The 18,829-nt window shown below is 36.2% G+C and overlaps 1 protein-coding gene and 1 pseudogene across 1 annotated transcript; one reads left to right on the plus strand and one right to left on the minus strand.

Annotated features, from left to right (window-relative positions):
• Positions 1-1,145: 1,145 nt before the first annotated feature.
• ARF4 (ADP ribosylation factor 4) lies at positions 1,146-18,195 on the minus strand. The gene is made up of 6 exons (XM_033132980.1): positions 17,859-18,195; positions 9,739-9,819; positions 9,138-9,247; positions 5,393-5,464; positions 3,684-3,809; positions 1,146-2,103 (listed from the first exon to the last, which is right to left on the minus strand). Exons 1-6 carry the CDS (start codon positions 17,923-17,925, stop codon positions 2,017-2,019), a joined length of 543 nt encoding a protein of 180 aa, XP_032988871.1. The 5' UTR covers positions 17,926-18,195; the 3' UTR covers positions 1,146-2,016.
• On the plus strand, positions 14,206-14,762 carry LOC117037083 (60S ribosomal protein L31-like; annotated as a pseudogene).
• Positions 18,196-18,829: the final 634 nt, after the last annotated feature.

Here is an 18,829-nt window from a genome sequence, read left to right on the forward strand (position 1 = left end):
CAGACAGAGAAAGACAGATGCAATGTGATTTCACTGATATGTAGAATCTAAAGAAAGTAAACAATGAAACAGAAACCAACTCATAAATACAGAGAATATTTTGATGGTTGCCAGATGAGAGGTGATTGGGTGTAAAAGAGGAAGGGATTAAGAGATACAAACTGGTTGTTACAAAGCAGTCACGAAGATGTAGGGTATAGCCTAAGTAATGTAGTCAATAATATTGTAATAACTATGTATAGAGTCTGATGGGTACTAGATTTATTGGGGTGATAGATGGGAGGGGGATTGGAGGGCAGTTTGAAAAACGTGAAGGGATTAAGTACAAATCAGTAGTTACAAAATACTCATGGGGATGTAAAGCACAGCATAGGGAATATAGTCAATAAAATGGTAATAACTATATATAATGTCAAGTGGGTACTAGTCAGGGGGATTACATCTTAAATTATATAAATGCCTAACCAATTTTCTGTACAGCGAAATTAATATAACATTGAATATCAAAATAAATAAAGTGTAAAAAAAATAAAATATAGGAGGGGGATAAAAAACAGCCAGGTTTATAAAATACATGAAACATTAGACAAAAACAAAAGTTACTCACGAGGTTACCAAATTAAGTTCTTAATAACTTAGATGTAGTTAATGAAGCACATACTACCTGTATTACTTTATTAACAAATAAATCAGTCACGTGCAGCTTTTTGTAGAAGTTCTGAAATTTATGAAGTGAAAAAGTACTTAACTTTGTTCGTCTCTTCGCGGGAGAGCAATCTCACTACCAGTCTATGCGTTCTGCCATGCAAACAGCACTTGTATTTTAACTAACCTTAGCTGTGAAAACAAACACATGCATACATGCTTTTTGGGAAGTTCATTTTATTACAACTTTTTACTCTTGATCTGAGTCTAGAAATATACAGTGTCAAAATGGTATTTTATCAAAGAACACTAAATTTTTGAAGTTGCTCTCCACTCTGTTATATACACGATAGCAACCCATATTTTATGTCCAATTTAAACAATTAGTAAATTCACTGGGATCTGTATTATTGTTCACAGTATGTCAAATATGCAAATCAACTTCGTTAAATAAGAAAATCCATTTCAAACATCTTTAAGACTCAAAAACAACACACCAATTACATAGTTTATCATTTTATTAGGAATAGTTCCAAATGGGTTATGAAGAAAATGTATTCATTTGAGTTTGAAGAGTTTTTCAAAAACTCTGAATGAAGATATGTTCACCAATAAACAATAAAACAACAGCAGAACTATCATATACTGGGCAAAGAGTCAGGCTGATACCAAAAGCAACATGCAACATAAAAAAGATACAATATAAAGAAAGACAATCTGCTGGGTATTAAAAAAATCATCTCAATATGAACTCTTTGCAACCAGCACAGAACTAATTAGCTATCGAATCCAAACCACACCAAGGTAATCTTGGCTGATAGAAGCCAGGAGTCAATAATGGGGGGAAAAATAAGTTTCCTCAGTGCAAGGGATCTGAATAGTGTTTTGGAGCATTTCCCTGGCTGGTACAAGCAGTATTAGAAAATCTTTTTGGCAAGGGAGAAAAATAAATACAAATGGAATGCTACATTTTTTAAATCAGCAGACTGTCCCCGGAATGATCAAGGTTATCAGTAAAGTAGCAAGGGGATAACTTTAAAACATTATTTGTTGAGGGCTCAAAAAACATTCAAAACGGATTTATTTAAAGGTGTCACAATAGCTATGTCCAGGCATTTAGGCTTAAGGGAAGAAAAATTAAGAGGACACTTTTTTTCCAAGTTAAGGAGAATTTCTTTAAAACCAAACATATTGCTAAATTGCAACATTATGCTTGGTAAACAATTGGCAACAAAATAAGTTTAAACGCTGTAATATTCTACCCAAACCAGTCCCAGATACTGTTTAATAACCAAGATGCAAGCTAATTTTGTTGTAACAAGCCTAGATCAATTCTATCAAACATGTCCTTCGTTAGATGTCCAGTTTCCTTTAACGTTTTGAAAGCTCATTTGACAGCCAGTCAAGTCCCTCATACAGACCAGTTCCTTGTGTAGCACAAGTGGCTTGAACATACCACTAAAAAGAAAGGACAAGAAAATACTTAACATAAGACTATGTATAACACAGTATTTAAAATTTCTTAATCAGAAAATTAAGTATTTTCCCCCAGTTGCCTGGGGGTATTAGTCAGCAGTTACCATAAACGTATAGGAAAAAATTAATATATAAAACCATAGGAATAAATGAGTAAATGCATTCAAGTATTACACTTCAAAATGATTGATTTTGTATTTAATGATCTCAGTAACCGTACAGATTGGGAGTTTTCTTGTAACTCTTGCTTCTCACAAACTCCTCTCACATTTAAAGAATCCTACCCAATCGTTAAATTCAATCAACTATTCACTACTTAATCTGAAAAGACTATTCATGGGAAGATTAATAACTAATAAAGTATCCACCTGGTCCTTGTAACTCTCGTTCCCCATAAAGAAGTTCAGGGTACAAGAGGCAAAATTCTGAAAGAATACAGGACTTCTTGATGCTTTAGAGTCAAGCTTTTCAGATAATTTCACTGTCTTTAGTCATGAATTCCAGAAAGTTCTACTTTTAAAATGACTTTAGTAACTATATGTACTGCTGTTCAGTTACAAATAGCAAGAAAAAGACCTAGAAAACAATTTAATTACCTTGAAAGGATAGTTTATTTTTATTTCTTTACTGACCAGTTTTATTTTGCCTTAGAATAAAGAGCTTGCTTTAATATTGCAAGGCCCTGCAAGTATACCATGCTGCCAAGTATTATTCGAATACCAAACACCCCAAAAACCTAGAAGGCTGGAAAAAGGCATGAATTCGTATCTTCACAGCATGGAAAACCGGTATCATTTGCAGTTTATCTTATTTAAATCAGCCTGGAACATCCCAAACAGTCTACACAAGTTATCACCACAGCACAATATTTGCCTTGTTGACAAGCTAATGAAAAGCTATTGTAAAGCACAAGCTACACTAATAGTTTGTGATATCATCTTTATATATAAAACAGTATGTTGTGTTTTGCGAATATTTAAAACACTGATATAAAATGATAAGCTATTAGAGAGCAAATATCTTAAAATTTTAAATTCAAAATTTATTTAGTATCATAATTATAAGTCACAAAACTTGATGCTACCATGCAAACAGTACACACATTATCTAATGTACAGCTGCTAAAAAACAAATTATAAAATATTTATTGCAGAGCTATTTAAAAGACATAAAATTTTAAATATCAATCATCTTTAGACATTACAATTCTCATACACTACAGTTTTCCACATCTTTATCAATACTAAACGTTTTGAGGATAAAGTTAACAAAAATCAAGTAAAATAAAGATATTTAAATCTTTGGATCCTTAAAGGATATATATTAAAAGCTAAAAAATGGAGACGATATCAGCATACTTTAAAGTAAAATTGAACACATTTATAAAGATATGAAATAATGCCTGTAAAGCTCGTTTGTATATAAGAATGTATTACTGAAAAATAATGTGCTTATTTGTTCAAAGGGGACAATTAGTCAATAAATATTTAAAGTAAATACTAGCTAAAACAATTATCCTAATAATTCTAATAGGAGGTTAATATGAACCTCCAAATACTTACTGTTCTGTTACGAAGAGACTGAAGACCTAATTTATCTGTCATTTCACTGATGGCCATAGCATTTGGCAAATCCTGCTTGTTTGCAAAAAGCAGCAACACTGCATCTTGCAACTCGTCTTCCTTAAGCTGGAAATAAAAGCCAAGATATTAACAACTAAAAAACTGGTATCCAATTATTGTAACCAACTATGCAAAACACAGTCTTCCTACATATACTATTTATTAAACATTATATACATTATTAAACAGCAACCCAGTTTGTCCACATAAAGTTCAGGTACTCCAACTTAAATCTCTTATCCTTCACTCTTAAATCCCAAGGAAATTATCATATGCCTTTAAACAAAGGAAAACTTTTTCAAGCCAATCATCCTGTACTCCATTAAGGTAAATCATTCAGCCTTCATGATCATCCACTGAGGGTCAGAATTGGCAAGGACAAGAAACACATGGGGCAATAAATATTTATGGCAGAATCTTATGGTGCTTAGTAGTAAAAGCATTTACATAATGATTCTTTTTGGACTTTTATCCTTTTCAACCAGATGGATCAGAAAACAGCAGGAGTACAATACAAGGACATTAGCGGTTTCATGAAAAACACAATAATTCCAAGAGTAGAAAAGAAGCCTGTAGGAATGAAGTACTGATATATGCTACAACACCAACCTTGAAAACTTATGCTAAGTGAAAAGTAACAAAAAGTTTAAAAAGTAACAAAAAGACCACATATTGAATGATTCCATTTATATCAATGTCCAGAATCGGCATATGTATGGAGTCGGAAAATAGTTTAGTGGTTGTCAGAGCTTGGGGGTGTGGGGTGGAGTGGAGGAAGGACTGGGGAATGAATACTAATAGTGCTAGGATTTCTTTATGGGGTGATGAGAGTGTTCTAAAATTAGATTGTGGTAATGGTTGTAAAGTTTTGTATGCTAAAAACCACTGACTTGTACACTGTAAATGAGTGAAGTTTTATCTTAATAAAGCTGTTTACAAAAAAAAAGAGCAGAAGGGGCAATAATACATTAGAACAAAAACCAGTTACTTAGTTACACATATACTGACACAATGGTTTTACAAACCACACTCCAGTCTGAGGAACAATGAATTAGAATTATATTTTATGGCTACAAGTGTGAAGCCGTGACTAGTTTGTTCTATAATTCCCACCTCACCCCTTCAGGCTTTTTAGCAGTCTGAACACAGGAAAACATTAGTCTGATACATGGCAAGGCCAAAATGCCACTGTCAACCAAAATCCTACTACCTCCATTGGATTCACTTTTCTCTACATTATGCCTATAATGTATTCTTTGTTTTGTAATAGTAACAGGGATTTGAAACAGGATCCCTACATCACAAAAGTTGCAAAACTATAGATTTTATATCTATAAAATAAAGGACTGAAGTAATGTAGACATCCTCAACCAGAGATACACATCAAAATCACTCATGCAGCATTCTCAAACAAGCTGGGCCTTCTCCCTAACTAGCCACTCTTCTGTGTTTTTTTTAAAAGCTTTACAAGAGATTTTTATGTGCATCCTTAAGAACCTGTGATGACAGTTTCTTAAGGTTCTTTCTAGAGCTAAAAAAATTCATTTGTGTAATCTAACCACACAGTTAAGATGTACCAACCACTACCACCCTCACTGTCACCCAGAAAAATACATCTTGGAAATGATAAATTTAAAAAATATTCTTACCATGTTCTGCAGCACATCGGCTCCTTCTTGAATTCTTTCACGATCATTGCTATCTACCACAAAAATAAGACCCTGGGGAAAAATTGTTTAAATAAATTATAACAGTCAAAGGATACACTAAATACAAAACATGAATACAGGAAACAAAACCATATCAAAAGGTAAAAATGTTAGGAAGAAGATGTCCCCTTATTAAAAAGAAAAAATAGGGCTCTAAATAAGAAAAACAAATTTGAACACTATTTCTGATTTCAACATTTGAAATGTTATTTCAAATCAAAAGAAATCTTACGTTTAACCAACTGATAATCAGTTTCCTCAACTATGCTAAGACTGAATTTTATTCCATTCCCCGCTTCCCTAAGCCCTTACATATTTAAGTGCAGGTAAGTGTAAGTAACAAAATGGCCACAAAGTGGGGACAAATGGAAAATAAGCCAACAATCCTCAAGATTCACAAATTTATTAACTAGCTTATTCAAAGGAATGTGCAAAGTGCTAAAAAAAAAAGGGGGGGGGGAAGAGGCACACTACAGTAGTTTTTATATGCTTCATCAGGAAAAGTTAGCGTTGTTCCAGAATGTTGCCTGCCAACTCCAGAATCGGTAAGGAAAATTAAGCAAAATACTATCAAGAAAAATTCAAGGCTGACTTGACCAAGTAAATTCTTAAAAAAAAGGAAGGTAGTAACCATTCTTTAAGATAGTCACAAATATTGGAATTCTATACTACAAAAGAAGTGGAATTCGGAAGTAATTTGTCGAATTAAGACTTGTCTAAAAACTTTCAAATGAGAAAGTATAAAAAATTTGTCAACTGGAGAGACGGCAGATTAATTTCATAGCTTTATTAAAATCTTTTCCTATTAATACTAACGTGATTACTTTGAATAGTCTACTTACAACCCTGACTGCTAAAGTATTTTTGATCATTTGTCACTTTTATCACAAATTGTCCTGTACTATGACTTCCATAACTAGACTAAATCCACTGACGGCTACATCATTTTTTATTTATCCCTCAGTATTACCACGAGCACTGAGTTTGCCAGGGTACCTAATACATATTGTAGGCTATGTTCTTTAAATAACAATTGCCTTTTGATCTAGCACATTTCAAACCCATTTCCTTTATCTTTGTTGGAAACCATCAATTTAAACATCCTAACCTTTGAAAAAACTTTTGGTGCTATGAGCCAGTACAAAAGTAAAGAGACACCCAAATGCAAATCTCAGTGCTCCTTTTTAGTTATATAAATTACTTAATCCTTGAACATGCCTCCTCTTCTGTAAAATACCACAAACTTTATAAGCCTATTAAAAATTAAATGCAATCATAAAGGTATGAAAGAATCTAGCATCGTGCTTGCCTTATCACAGGCATTTAGTTAACATAGCGTCTCCTCCTTTTCCTCCTAGTCCCAAAGCTATTCCTTTTTAGAACCTATCCCTCTGTAAGAGGTAACGCCTCTAAAAGGGATCTAATTTTTTTTTGTACTAACAATCCATTTTTATTCTGTTTTAAAATGTAAGTAATGCAATCAGTCCCAAATGTATATTGAGAGGGAGAATTATTTTAGAAATAAATTCTAAGTTATTCACTTCCTTGGATAGCCTAGAATCAAGAGTACAGAAAAGCTAAGATTCTAAACATAAGCCTGGCTTCTATAAGAAAAGATTACTTAAATGGCCAAATATTCACTTAATTATTTAAGGCAAAATAATTGGAAATTAACTAATGAAGATGAATCTACTACAATAAACACTGTGATCCCAGATTAACGTAAATTAGAAAAATGGTTAAATGGCATAATTAGTTTCTTTTAAATGTTATAGCTAAAAGAACTGGTCAGGAATACTAAGACAGCAATCTGTAAGAGCTTAGATGTGATTATATCAGGTTAATACACAAAGCTTTCTCCAGAAGGTAAGAACTCCCTAGGAAGAAGTACTTGGACTTATGATTCTAAGGTAATCCAAAGAGGCCAGGAAAGGGTCTAATCTCAAGTTAAGAATTCAAAGTAAATTATAAAGCATTCTAAACAAATCTAGGGTAAGACCAGGGTTACCCCTGGTTCAGAATTAAGATTTAGGATTAGCAAAGTTTTAACTTCATACCTATTTTTACTTCATAAGCATATTCCCTAATTGAAATGACTATTACTTACTTTAAAATAACCCAAAAGGTGAAGTACATTAGAGAGGAGTATCAATTAAACAATATTGGCCATATCCTAATAATTGAAGTTGGGTAATAGATTTGTGGGAGTTTATTATGCTATCCTGTTCTTGTGTGTATTTGAAAATTTCCATTGACAGTTTTTTAAAGCATGTGACTCATCAAAATATCCTTTTTAACAACATCTATGCTAATGAACAGAAACATTCTAATTTTCTAATTAAAAAAACATGCCACTTCTCACTTAATATGACATATACTTAAACCTGGTTGTCCCAGCCACTCACCTAGGGTATTTACTGCCACCTGGTGGCAATATACCTCACTTATATACAATGCTGTAAGAGTTGGAAACCAAGAATGACCGACATCTGCATCTGCAAATCTTAAATACATGAAGTGCTTGTAATATCACACAACTTTGGAAAACATATACTCGAGTTGAAACCAGGTTAAACAGAAATGCAGAACAAGAACCAGCACTCCAGTCTTCAGTAAGTCACTCCAAGCTTGTTTCCTCACATAAAAGAATAAGACCAGAGCCATGGCTCTCAAGAGGAAGTAATTTTGTCCCCAGGGGATATTTTGAATACGTGGAGACATTTTTGGTTGACGCATCTGGGTTGGGGGGAATGAGGGTGGTGCTGTGGGCACCTAGTGGGAGCAGCCAGGAGGCTGCTAAACGTCTTACAATGCAAAGGAAAGCCCTCTCCTCACCCAACAACAAAGAATTACTCAGCCCCGAGTGTCAATAGTGGTGCTGCTGAAAACCTCTACTTGAGCCTTGTTCCTCAAAGAAATGTCCCAGACCAGCAGCATCAGCACCACCCACCTGAGAACTTGCTAGAAATCTCAGGCCTTACTCAGCCAGGCCCTACTGAATTGGTCTGTATTTTAACAAATACCCAGGTAATTAATGTGCACACTGAAGTTTGAGAAGCACTACTGATACCTAGTGTGTATTCCCACAGATTCTGATTCAAGTGGTCTGGGGTTATGATTAAGATTTGGGGGTGTTAAAAGCTCCCCAAGTGATTCTAATGTACAGCCAAATCGAGAAATTCTGCTCTACAGGCTCACTACTGTCTCTTCCATGCCAGTATTATATATCCTACGTTAATATAAAAGTATCTTATAAATCAACATAGCATATCTACCTTAATATGTTTTTATAATGTATTCTAATAAAGTAAGTAATTGAGCTAAAGGAAAGACCACTGTCTTACACCCATTAAAACTGTAATGACAAAGTTATACAGACCTTACTTTCTAAACTAAGAATGAAACCAAAAGAACTACTGATGAGACATCTAATTCAATCTTGAGAACCAACCCCCACCCCCACCCAGTGTTCCAAAATATTACTATGACAACTATGTAACTCTTCCACCCTCAGTAACTTAGCCTTCAAAAGCATGAGTGAGAGTCCACTGAAGAACATGGAAGTAGTGATAAGAAGAATGCAACTCATGTAGTCAACACCAACAGCCACTTAAACAGTAGATATTAACGTACGCTTTAGAGCATGTCTATAAAGAAAGTTATAAAAATGTATAGCATTCCTCACCTGGGTATTTTGGAAGTAATGCCTCCAGAGAGGCCTTATTTTATCTTGACCACCAACATCCCACACTGTAAAGCAAATGTTCTTATATTCTACTGTTTCCACATTAAAACCTACAAAGATAAAAAAAAAAAGGACCATTGTGCACAATGTCATTAAGAAAATAAATCCCTTCATTGTGGCATTTTCTCAGAATTGGTTTTTTTAAAGTCCTACTAGAAAATAAAACAATTTTAAAAACGTAGGAGTTATAATGATGGATACATGTCACTGCACATTTATCCAAAAACACAGAATGTAGAACACTAAAAGTGAACCCTAAGGTAAACTATGGACTCTGGATGATTATGATGTGAAAACGTACATTCATCAATTGTAACAAATGTACCACTCCAGTGGGTGATGTTGCCAACGGGGAAAGGTATTCATGTGTGGAGGCAGTGGCTATATGGGAAACCCCTCAATTTTTCTGTGATCCTAAAACTGCTCTGAAACACTAAAGTCTTAAAAAAAAAACACAAAGGTTAGTTTCAAAATTAAACTGTATTCTATTTCACTTTATATTATCATGACATAAATTAAGGTCATCTGTAAACTTTCTTACCGATGGTAGGAATGGTGGTGACTATCTCCCCTAACTTCAGCTTATACAGAATGGTCGTCTTGCCAGCAGCATCCAATCCAACTAGAAAAAGACATCACAGATTTTAAATCTAGACCAAAAGCACGTGCTAAGAAATAATTTCACAACAAATTTATAGTTTGAAAGCTAAAGTGAACTGGTCATACAAATGAGTTAGAAGTGCAATTACCTCATTTCTGATTCTCAAAGGCAACACTTCTACATAAAGGCTGTTCATCTTTCTTTCTAGACCTACAGAGCTAGCATGTAGTAGTGAAAAGAGTATCTGGCTGACGCAAGCTCTAATCTTTAGTTTTGCTTTGCCACAAACCAGTGAAGTGCCTTTAAACAAGTCACTTTAGGAAACTGAGGCCAGAGAAATTAGCTATAAAATAAGGGGATTGGATCAGATAATCTAACACAATCTCTTCCATGTTAAGTCCTCATTAATTCTATGAACTATTACCACTTTTAAAAATACAAATTAGAAGTTGAATCAGAGAACATATAAAAACCAGTGAGTTGACAAATTAGCTTTAAGATTTGTAAACTCAATTTCCTTTATATAAAGAACAAATTTCGGATAAAAGGTCTCGCTCGATGCTACGGTAAAAAACTGTGCCCTGGTCTCCACAAATGATAAAGAAGATAAGGCCAATTTTATCCCTACCTAAATCCACTTCAACATCAAATGTGCAGAAATGAGAAAAGACTAGTTAACTGAGGTTGTAAAAACGGCCCTATCATATTCATCTCCAATGTAAGTTATGTCTAAATTCTTAAAATGATTCCTTTGAGGCAGATACAAGCATGAAGGAATGTGCTTGTTTCAGGGGAGGGAGGGAACGATACTAGAACAAGAGGCTTACCACTTTATTACAGTAATAGTGAAGAGCAAATTGAATGCTTAAAGTATGAATCTCTCAAAACCTACATATTCTACATTGTTTGTCAAAGACATCATAAATGGAAGGTCAGTATCTAATAAGCTCATTGAATGTATAATTGTTCTAGGGACATCCCATTTAGCCACCTAGATTTCCGCTGTCAGATTTTGAAATTCAACTGAGTATTGATTTAATAAGCAACGATGCTTTAATATTTAAATCAAAGACATAGCACACAAAACCAATGCTATTAAGTTAAAAAAAATCACATCACTTATCTAATACATTCCTATGCAAGTAAGTTTAACTTTTATCAGTTAGTTCAAAACAGAACTAAAGGCTACAGGCAATTCAGATTCCTACTCATATAACAAACAACGCTTTCTGCTCTGTACCCTATAAAGGGTAGTTTTAAGATCTCCTGGAAACTTGGGCATCTTATGCCTTCTTATTCCTGTGTCCTCTAGTCAAACTTTGTTCCCTACTTCTTCATACTATTTATTACACAGATTTATTTGTTCTTTCCAAAATAGTATGATATACTTACTAGTCAGAGTGAGCTGCCCACTCAGGGCCCTCACTCATGGGCATAAGAAAAGCCAACTGTTACCAGAACTGTTTTATTTTTTGAGTATGGAATAGTATCAAAAAGATCAGAAAACATAATTCTAAAAAATACACAAACAAATAAAAGTAGCTATCTTAAAGTTTGGCATCTTCAGTAAAAATACAGAAAACAGGGAAATATATTTTCATTGTTTGAAAGGGCTGTCTCTTGAGAACATAAATCCTCCTCAAGTGATTTTGGTCAAATTTCAAAACAAAGCAAAACTCCCCTTTAACTAAGTCCAAATATATTAAGCCCAAGTCAGAAGAACTGAAACTGAGATGTCAATTAGAAAAAACACTTGAGTTAGATTTTGAGAACTATGGTACATGCCAGTCTTCACTGGAGGTCCAACTGGACCTCATACCACCATTTAAAAACAGTGTATATCCAAAAATATTGAAAGAAATAGAAGAAAGCCAAGACAAATTATGATTATATAACTATTTTAAGTTACAGTAAGTTTTATACCTGCTGCTTTGCGTTAATATTCTACGTCTACACTGTTATTTTTTTTAACACAATAAACATGTTACTTATTTAAAAAGAACAAATTTCCAAAGTAGTAGATTTCCTTTATTAAAATGTTGGGCTGGTTACAGTTCCTGATGCATCTATCAGGAAGATTACTGCTTAAGAGCCTTGAATATATTTTACATACTTATTTTTAAAAAGGGGAGTTTACAAAATAATGCAACCATAGGGTTTTTAAGCATCTACAAGTTATTTATGAAATAAAAATTATAAGACAACAGTTAAACGACTCACAGCCACGTAGAAGATTCTAAAATCAAAGAAACCTTTTGAGTTGCGCCCAAAATGATAGTGCTGTATAAATGGAAACTAGGAGAGTTGGTTTTTTTTTTAAAGGTGTTTCTATTTTAAGATTTAAGATGCACAAATTAATGTATACCATCACTTACAACTCGTTATACCTATAGTTCTTTACTCAAAAACATGTTGGTCTAACAATTTTGTACCCCTTGAGTCATTTAAGTTTGTATTTTCTTAATGTTGCAGTATTTAGCAATGAGACTTCTCCACAAAATGAAACTATAACCATTCTCAACCAGCCAACATAAGACTCTTATCTGTACAGGCCAGTAATGCCCTCCCTCCCTCCCACCCCTGTAAGCAACTCTCTGTATTGAAAGATATACGGGAATTATTTGCTCCCCTTAACTGGACCTACACTTTGACCAAACTGTTAGCAGCAAAACTACCCCCAAAATCTTTGCCAGTCATTAAAAAGTATGTTTACTAAATTATGAAAGCAAGAAATACTTTTATTTTTAAATTAAGCTAGATTCCAATGATCTCAACTTGGAGAGAAACAAATGCAGAAAGGAAAAAGACTGGGAAGAAAAAAGTGTATTTTCAGGAGCATAAAATGTCAGATATGCTAGTTTTCTTCTTAATGTTTTCCTTTCTTTCAAATTTTCCACAAGGAAGCTTAAAATACAACTTCATAATAATTTAAAATTGAAAGCTAACTGTATTCCAACCACAACACTAGGTGATTCCACACATTTTTGTAATTTAATCCTCACAATAATCCTCTATTTTTCAGATGCAGCAACTGAGATTCAGAAATGTCCCCAGAATCACAGGAGTAGCAAAACAAGTATTCAAACCCTAGGTCTTGTGGAGAAATTAAATCCCTCATTCATAGCTAGTGGGAATATAAAATGGTGTAGTTGCTTTGGAAAATAGCTTGTCAATTCCTCAAAATGTTAAACAGAGTTAATATATGACCCAACAATTCCATTCCTAGGTATTTATTTATCCAAGAGAATTGAAAACATGCACCCACAAAAATTTGTTCATGAATGTTCATTGCAGTATTATTCATAATAGCCAAAAAGTGGAAACCACATTTCCATCAACTGATGAATGGATAAGCAAAATGCGGTATATCCATACAATGGAATTACCATTCAGACATAAAAAGAAATGAAGTAGTGATACATGCTATAATATAGATAAACCCTGAAAACATTATGCTAAGTGAAAGAAGCTAGACACTAAAGATCATATATTATGATTGATTCCATCATATGAAATAACCTAAATAGACAAACCCATAGAAACAAAGTAGATGAGTGGTTGCAGGAGGAATTGGAGGGTGGATGGCAATGACAATTTATGGGTATGGGGTTTCCTTCTGGGCTGATGAAAATGTTCTAGAATTAAGACAGTGGTGATGGTGATAAAACTTTGTGAATATACTAAAAACCACTAAACTGTACACTTAAAAGAGATGAATTTCATGTTATGTGAATTACATCTCAATTTTTTTCATTAAACCAAACAACAACAAAAAAACCTAGGTCTGATGCCAGAACTCTCAAATAGTATTTATATACTGCCATCCTGCCTTCAGATTTTTCTGGTGGACACACTCTATCTTAATATTTGATCTAATTCCTCAGAGGTTTAACCATCAAAATGAAAGCTACATCATAATAAGCTCAGGTTTTGCTTCTATCCAACAGATCAGAAATATCTGCACTTTGATCCATGTGTTAATTGGCAGCAAGTTATCAAGGTCTCTGATAGTCACACTGCGTAATAAGGCAAGAGGATGGATGGCTCTATCAACTTCTAGTGGCATGAAACTAAAGATTTTGCCTTTTCTATTGTTTCCCTATATTACATAACTAATCAGAAGGGCCTTTCCTTTAAAGGCTGGCAATTATGTTTTCAACTAATGACCTGAGAAAATGCTACTACCGTTGTTTCCCCGAAAATAGGACCTAGCCGGAACATCAGCTCTAATGCGTCTTTTGGAGCAAAAATTAATATAAGACTCAGTCTTATATAATGTAATGTAATATAATATAAGGCCGGGTCTTATATTAATTTTTGCTCTGAAAAATGCATTAGAGCTGATGGTCCGGCTAGGTCTTATTTTCAGGGAAACACGATAAGCTAAATCAAAAAGAACACAAAATTCTATCTATATCACTACAATTGTAGAGGAACAAAAACGTCCTCTTAAAAGGCTAGAGTAAATACAATAAATAATAATAGTGGATTGGTGGAATTACAGGTAATTCTTTACTCTTCATCATGTTTTCTAAATTTAACAAAAAGGGCGTATTTTTAGAATCAGGACAAAACTTAAAAATTACAAAATAATTCCTTTCCAGGATGGCTCCCCCAAAGAAAGGTGGTGAGAAGAAGAAGGGCCGTTCTGCCATCAACGAGATAGTGACCAGAGAATATACCATCAACATTCACAAGCACATCCATGGAGTATGTTCAAGACGTGTGCCTCTCGGGCACTCAGAGAGATCGGGAAATTTGCCATAGAGATGGGAACCCCAGATGTGCGCACTGACATCAGACTCAACGAAGCTGTCTGAGCCAAAGGAATAAGGAATGTCCCACACCGCATCCAGGTGCAGTTGTCCAGAAAGTGTCATGAGGATGAAGAGTCACCAAATAAGCTCTCTACGTTGGTTACCTAAGTACCTGTCACCACTTTCAAATATCTACAGTTTATGTAGATGACTAATTGCTGATTGTAGAATAAAGGTACAAAACTGCCTTTGAAAAAAAATTACAAAATAACTATTTACAAAATATGCTAGACGAAAAAAGCATGAAACTGAAACACCACTTTTTAGCTTGAAGCCTCACTTAATATATTGGCAATATTTTTCAAATTGTCAAATAGAGGATCCTTCCTTCCTGAACCTTTCTAGTTCTAAAAAAGCCACAGTCACGTACAAGGGCAAGGCAGAACTTCACTGGTATTAGCAATCTTTTAGAAAGTAACTTTTCAAGCTTTTCAACAGGCAGGAACTTGCAAGTTCAAAAAGCAGAATTAATAATTCCTCTACAGAACACATTAGAGCTTTCAGATATAAACACAATTTTATATCTAAAATACATTTACCAAAATTACATCTTATCACAAATAAAGACATGGAGATCATGCTTAAAATTAAAATAGGATTATGCAGGGCTACATGAGAAATATAAGGTGGAAACTCTGAACTTAAGCTCAATAAATAATGTCACGAGTGATTTCTCCTTTAAAAAAGAACTACACAATTTCTGTCAATCTGTAGTTTAAATGACTTTAAATCTGACATTGTTTTTTTTAATTTTTTAAATTAGTTAACTACAAGCTGTAACTTCAAACATGTTTTTAAGTTACTTGAACTTCTGAAAGAGTGGGTGTAGGAATAAAATTTAAAATTTCTCCACAGTAATTTGGCAAACCAGACTCATTAGCTAACTGCTCTTTCAATAACATTAAGATAGTAAAATCTGAAGTCACTGACTAAAGCGAGCATGAATTTTTATTTAAGCCTTTTAAAAGAAAAGAAAGCACACATACTTGCCACAGAACATTAATATGGAAAAACCAATCATTAACTAGTAATTCTAATATAATACTTCAGTGGAGCAGACATCTTAAGGGTGATCTATTTATTATTTATGTTGTCACTCATAAAACTGGACAAAACAAACTGTATCAAACTTCCAAATCACTTCTTTCCCTATCCATGCACACATCCTTCATATAGTTTACTTCATTTGATGAGGTACCATAAAAGTTGACCTTGTGACTAAAGAGTTTTTAATCAAGAGAACATGATTATCCTGAAATGAAAATGCAAAACAAGAATAGCAATCTTGAGTAATAAAACATTTAACACAAAATGAGTAATTCCAAATCATGTCTTCTATCCCATGCACAAAGTTAAATAAATACTTTTCCTCTTCCATTGTCCTTCCATCATTTTGGGGGGTAAAATGAGAACTACTCCCCTAACACAGTCAAGTACTTATAGCACAATTCCACTTTTCTTCTCCCTCTGAAACTTTTAGCCACCACAAAAGACTAAGGAAATGAAAACCAGCAATTCATTTCCAATAAATCTTCGGTAAAAGGAGCAACCATAGTTGTGCATTTCCAGAACACAAGGACGTATCAGTATTAGTTAATCTCTTTAAGGAACAGGCTGAAAATTCATTATCACAGTCCAAAGTCCTCCCACTGACTACAGATCCTTTTTTAGACTACCATTTTTCCGTGACTTTTAAAGCTTAAATATGCTTGCCCTCTTAAAATCCTTCTTCAAAAATGAAATCTGAGAAACTTTGATAGAGAAAATACGTTCATTTACCTTTGTGAATGAATCATTAACAATTGTTTCATGAATTGTGAAGAAGCTGGAACAAGAAAGTAAAAGAAAGAACCAAATATGTATACCCTTCATCTTCATACACCTTGAAATATTACCGAACCTTGCTTTGTCAAACTTTCAATGGTAACAGAACTCGAAAATAAAACCTTTACCCCTCCACTCTCTGGAAAACAAGTTAATGAACCAACAAGTTTCAACGTTTGAAGTTAGAGGGGCTCCTTTTAGCATTATTCAGATCGGTGGAACTTAGCTATGATGGAGATTACTCCCAGTACTGCAGGGGAGGCGTTGCTTACACCACCCAAGTGACAAGCCCCTTCTCCCTCAGCCGAGTTAAAAAAAAAGACCCTGCAAAACAGTTTTTTAAAAGCCTGTTTTTCAAAAGAATTTAAAAGAACACTTTTATAATTATTAACAAGGCTACCCTAAAATTAAGCGTCATCATGTTCAGCTACTGAAAATTTGTTATGGGCTTCAAAAAAATTAGTTTCTAAATGTTTTTTTCATTAAATCTTAACCAACTGGGCTAATAAAATTACTAATTAAAAAATGAGTTTGAAAACCAGAGAAAATGAACCAAATACCGGGGGTGCCAAAAAAAATACAAGACTTGTATTCTTCTTTCCTTATCGGTATATGTGTACTGAGTATCACAATTTTAACTGTTTTTTTTCCTTTCTTAAAATTTGTACGTTTACTTTTTTGGGGGAACCTTCTGTATATTTAGTGTTTCAGAGTGGCCAAAACAAACATATTCCTGAAAAACTCAGTTTTCAAGGATACTAACAAGGAAAAGGGAAAGAGAAAAATATGAAGCGGAATGCAGCGCGAAGCAAAGTTTCGCTAAGTGAGCGCTGAGGACTCCGGACTCTTCTGAAACCTTAGGTGCCCCTTTGCCACTGCACTGGGCCTGGTCACTTCCTTCCCCGGCCGGCTCCGGGCTCACGGCGACCGCTCACTCACATACCACTTAAGTGTGCAGAGTGTGTACACGGGCGGAAAGGGGGAGGAGGAAGGCTGGCGTCGCTCGGCCTCCCTCCCGACCGCTGCCCACACCCACACCCAGGGAAGAGGGGAGCCAGCTCGCACTCTCAGAATGGGCCTCGCCAGAGTCTTCCGGGCTCTACGAGATCCGAGAGTTCGCTTCCCCCACATATGCGCCCAATCTTGTCGGGCTTTCTCTAAGATCAAGGAGAGAAAGCCAAACGCAGGAAGAAAACTTACCCACGCCGCTGCCCAGCCTCTAGGGCAAGTCTGGGCCGACTACCAACCCTTCGCCCCATTGTTCCCCGTTAAGAATTCCTCCCGACCCCCAGCCCGCCGCCCCTCCCCCACCACCGCGGGCGAAAGAAAAAACAGGCCCCGAGCCCGCCCCAAGCGTAGAGACCCGGCCTTCCCCGGTCCCCAGTGGGACCGGGACTCGACCCTCGGTCGCTCACTCACCCATCAAAATGCGCATCTGCTTTTTGCCGAAGAGGCGGGAGAAGAGGGAGGAGATGGTGAGGCCCATGGCGGTGGTGGCACTTGCGATGGGCAGAGGTTGGGAGCGTCCACAGGCCTTCTCCGTTCACGCTCCCCGCAAACTGAGCGAGAAGAAAGAGGAGCTGAGGCAGAGGGCGGCAGGAACGGCTCGCTAGCCGGCGCGTCAGGCGAAGCACCGCCAAAGGTACTAACGGGGCGCGGACCCGCTCGACGACTGGCGCGGCCCCTCCGGCTCTAGTGTTAAGGCTTCGACTGTGCCACGTCACACGGCAGCCGCGGCGAATCCGGCAGCGGCCCGGCCCCTCCAACGCGTCCAGAATCGCGTCACGGCCGCCCCATCCCCCTGCGCTTCCGGTGCTGCTCGAACCACTGCGCCTGCGCTCGGAACTGATCGGCCCCCTTCGCTGACGTGCATTTATGGTCGCCACCACCTCCGGGACGTGGCTCCTGGAGCGGGGCGCGGCCAATTGGAACACGCGTACTGGGAGACAAAGTCCCACAATTCCTCGTTGTCATTTCCAACCGGACACTAGGCAAGACGCTTCCGCCCAGATGACTGAATCCAGGAGGTTGTAATCCTTGCTTCCGGAAAGATGGGCTATGCATTTTGGGTTAGGTAATTAACTTCCATTCTGCCTTTTGGGCGTGTTCCTCTAATGCTACGCACCTTGAGGACTCCCTTTTCCTAGGAACGTACACACCAGGACCGGACACTTACCCTCGTGGAGGGGTGAAGACTGGCCCTTCTTTCCCAGGAGATAAAGCGGTTAAAAGCCGACGTGCAGGCGGAGAGCATGTGGCAAATGAAGAAGCTAAAGCTAGACGCTTCGACCCCCACGCCCGGTCATACTGAAGCTTCCTAATCCTATGTCAAGACGAAAGAGCCCCAAGACGTTTTCAACAACTATTGCAGCTTTTTAAGAAGCCAATGA

The sequence above is a fragment of the Rhinolophus ferrumequinum genome, chromosome 17 (assembly GCF_004115265.2).
Source record: "Rhinolophus ferrumequinum isolate MPI-CBG mRhiFer1 chromosome 17, mRhiFer1_v1.p, whole genome shotgun sequence".
NCBI classification, from domain to species: domain Eukaryota; kingdom Metazoa; phylum Chordata; class Mammalia; order Chiroptera; family Rhinolophidae; genus Rhinolophus; species Rhinolophus ferrumequinum.

Coding starts and splice junctions, on each gene's coding strand:
- ARF4 (XM_033132980.1), bottom strand. CDS start 17,925: ATGGGCCTCACCATCTCCTCCCTCTTCTCCCGCCTCTTCGGCAAAAAG. Junction 9,820..17,858: donor GCAGATGCGCATTTTGATGG/GTGAGTGAGCGA, acceptor GTCTTTTTCTAG/TTGGATTGGATGCTGCTGGC. Junction 5,465..9,137: donor ATTACTTCCAAAATACCCAG/GTGAGGAATGCT, acceptor ATTTTTCCCCAG/GGTCTTATTTTTGTGGTAGA.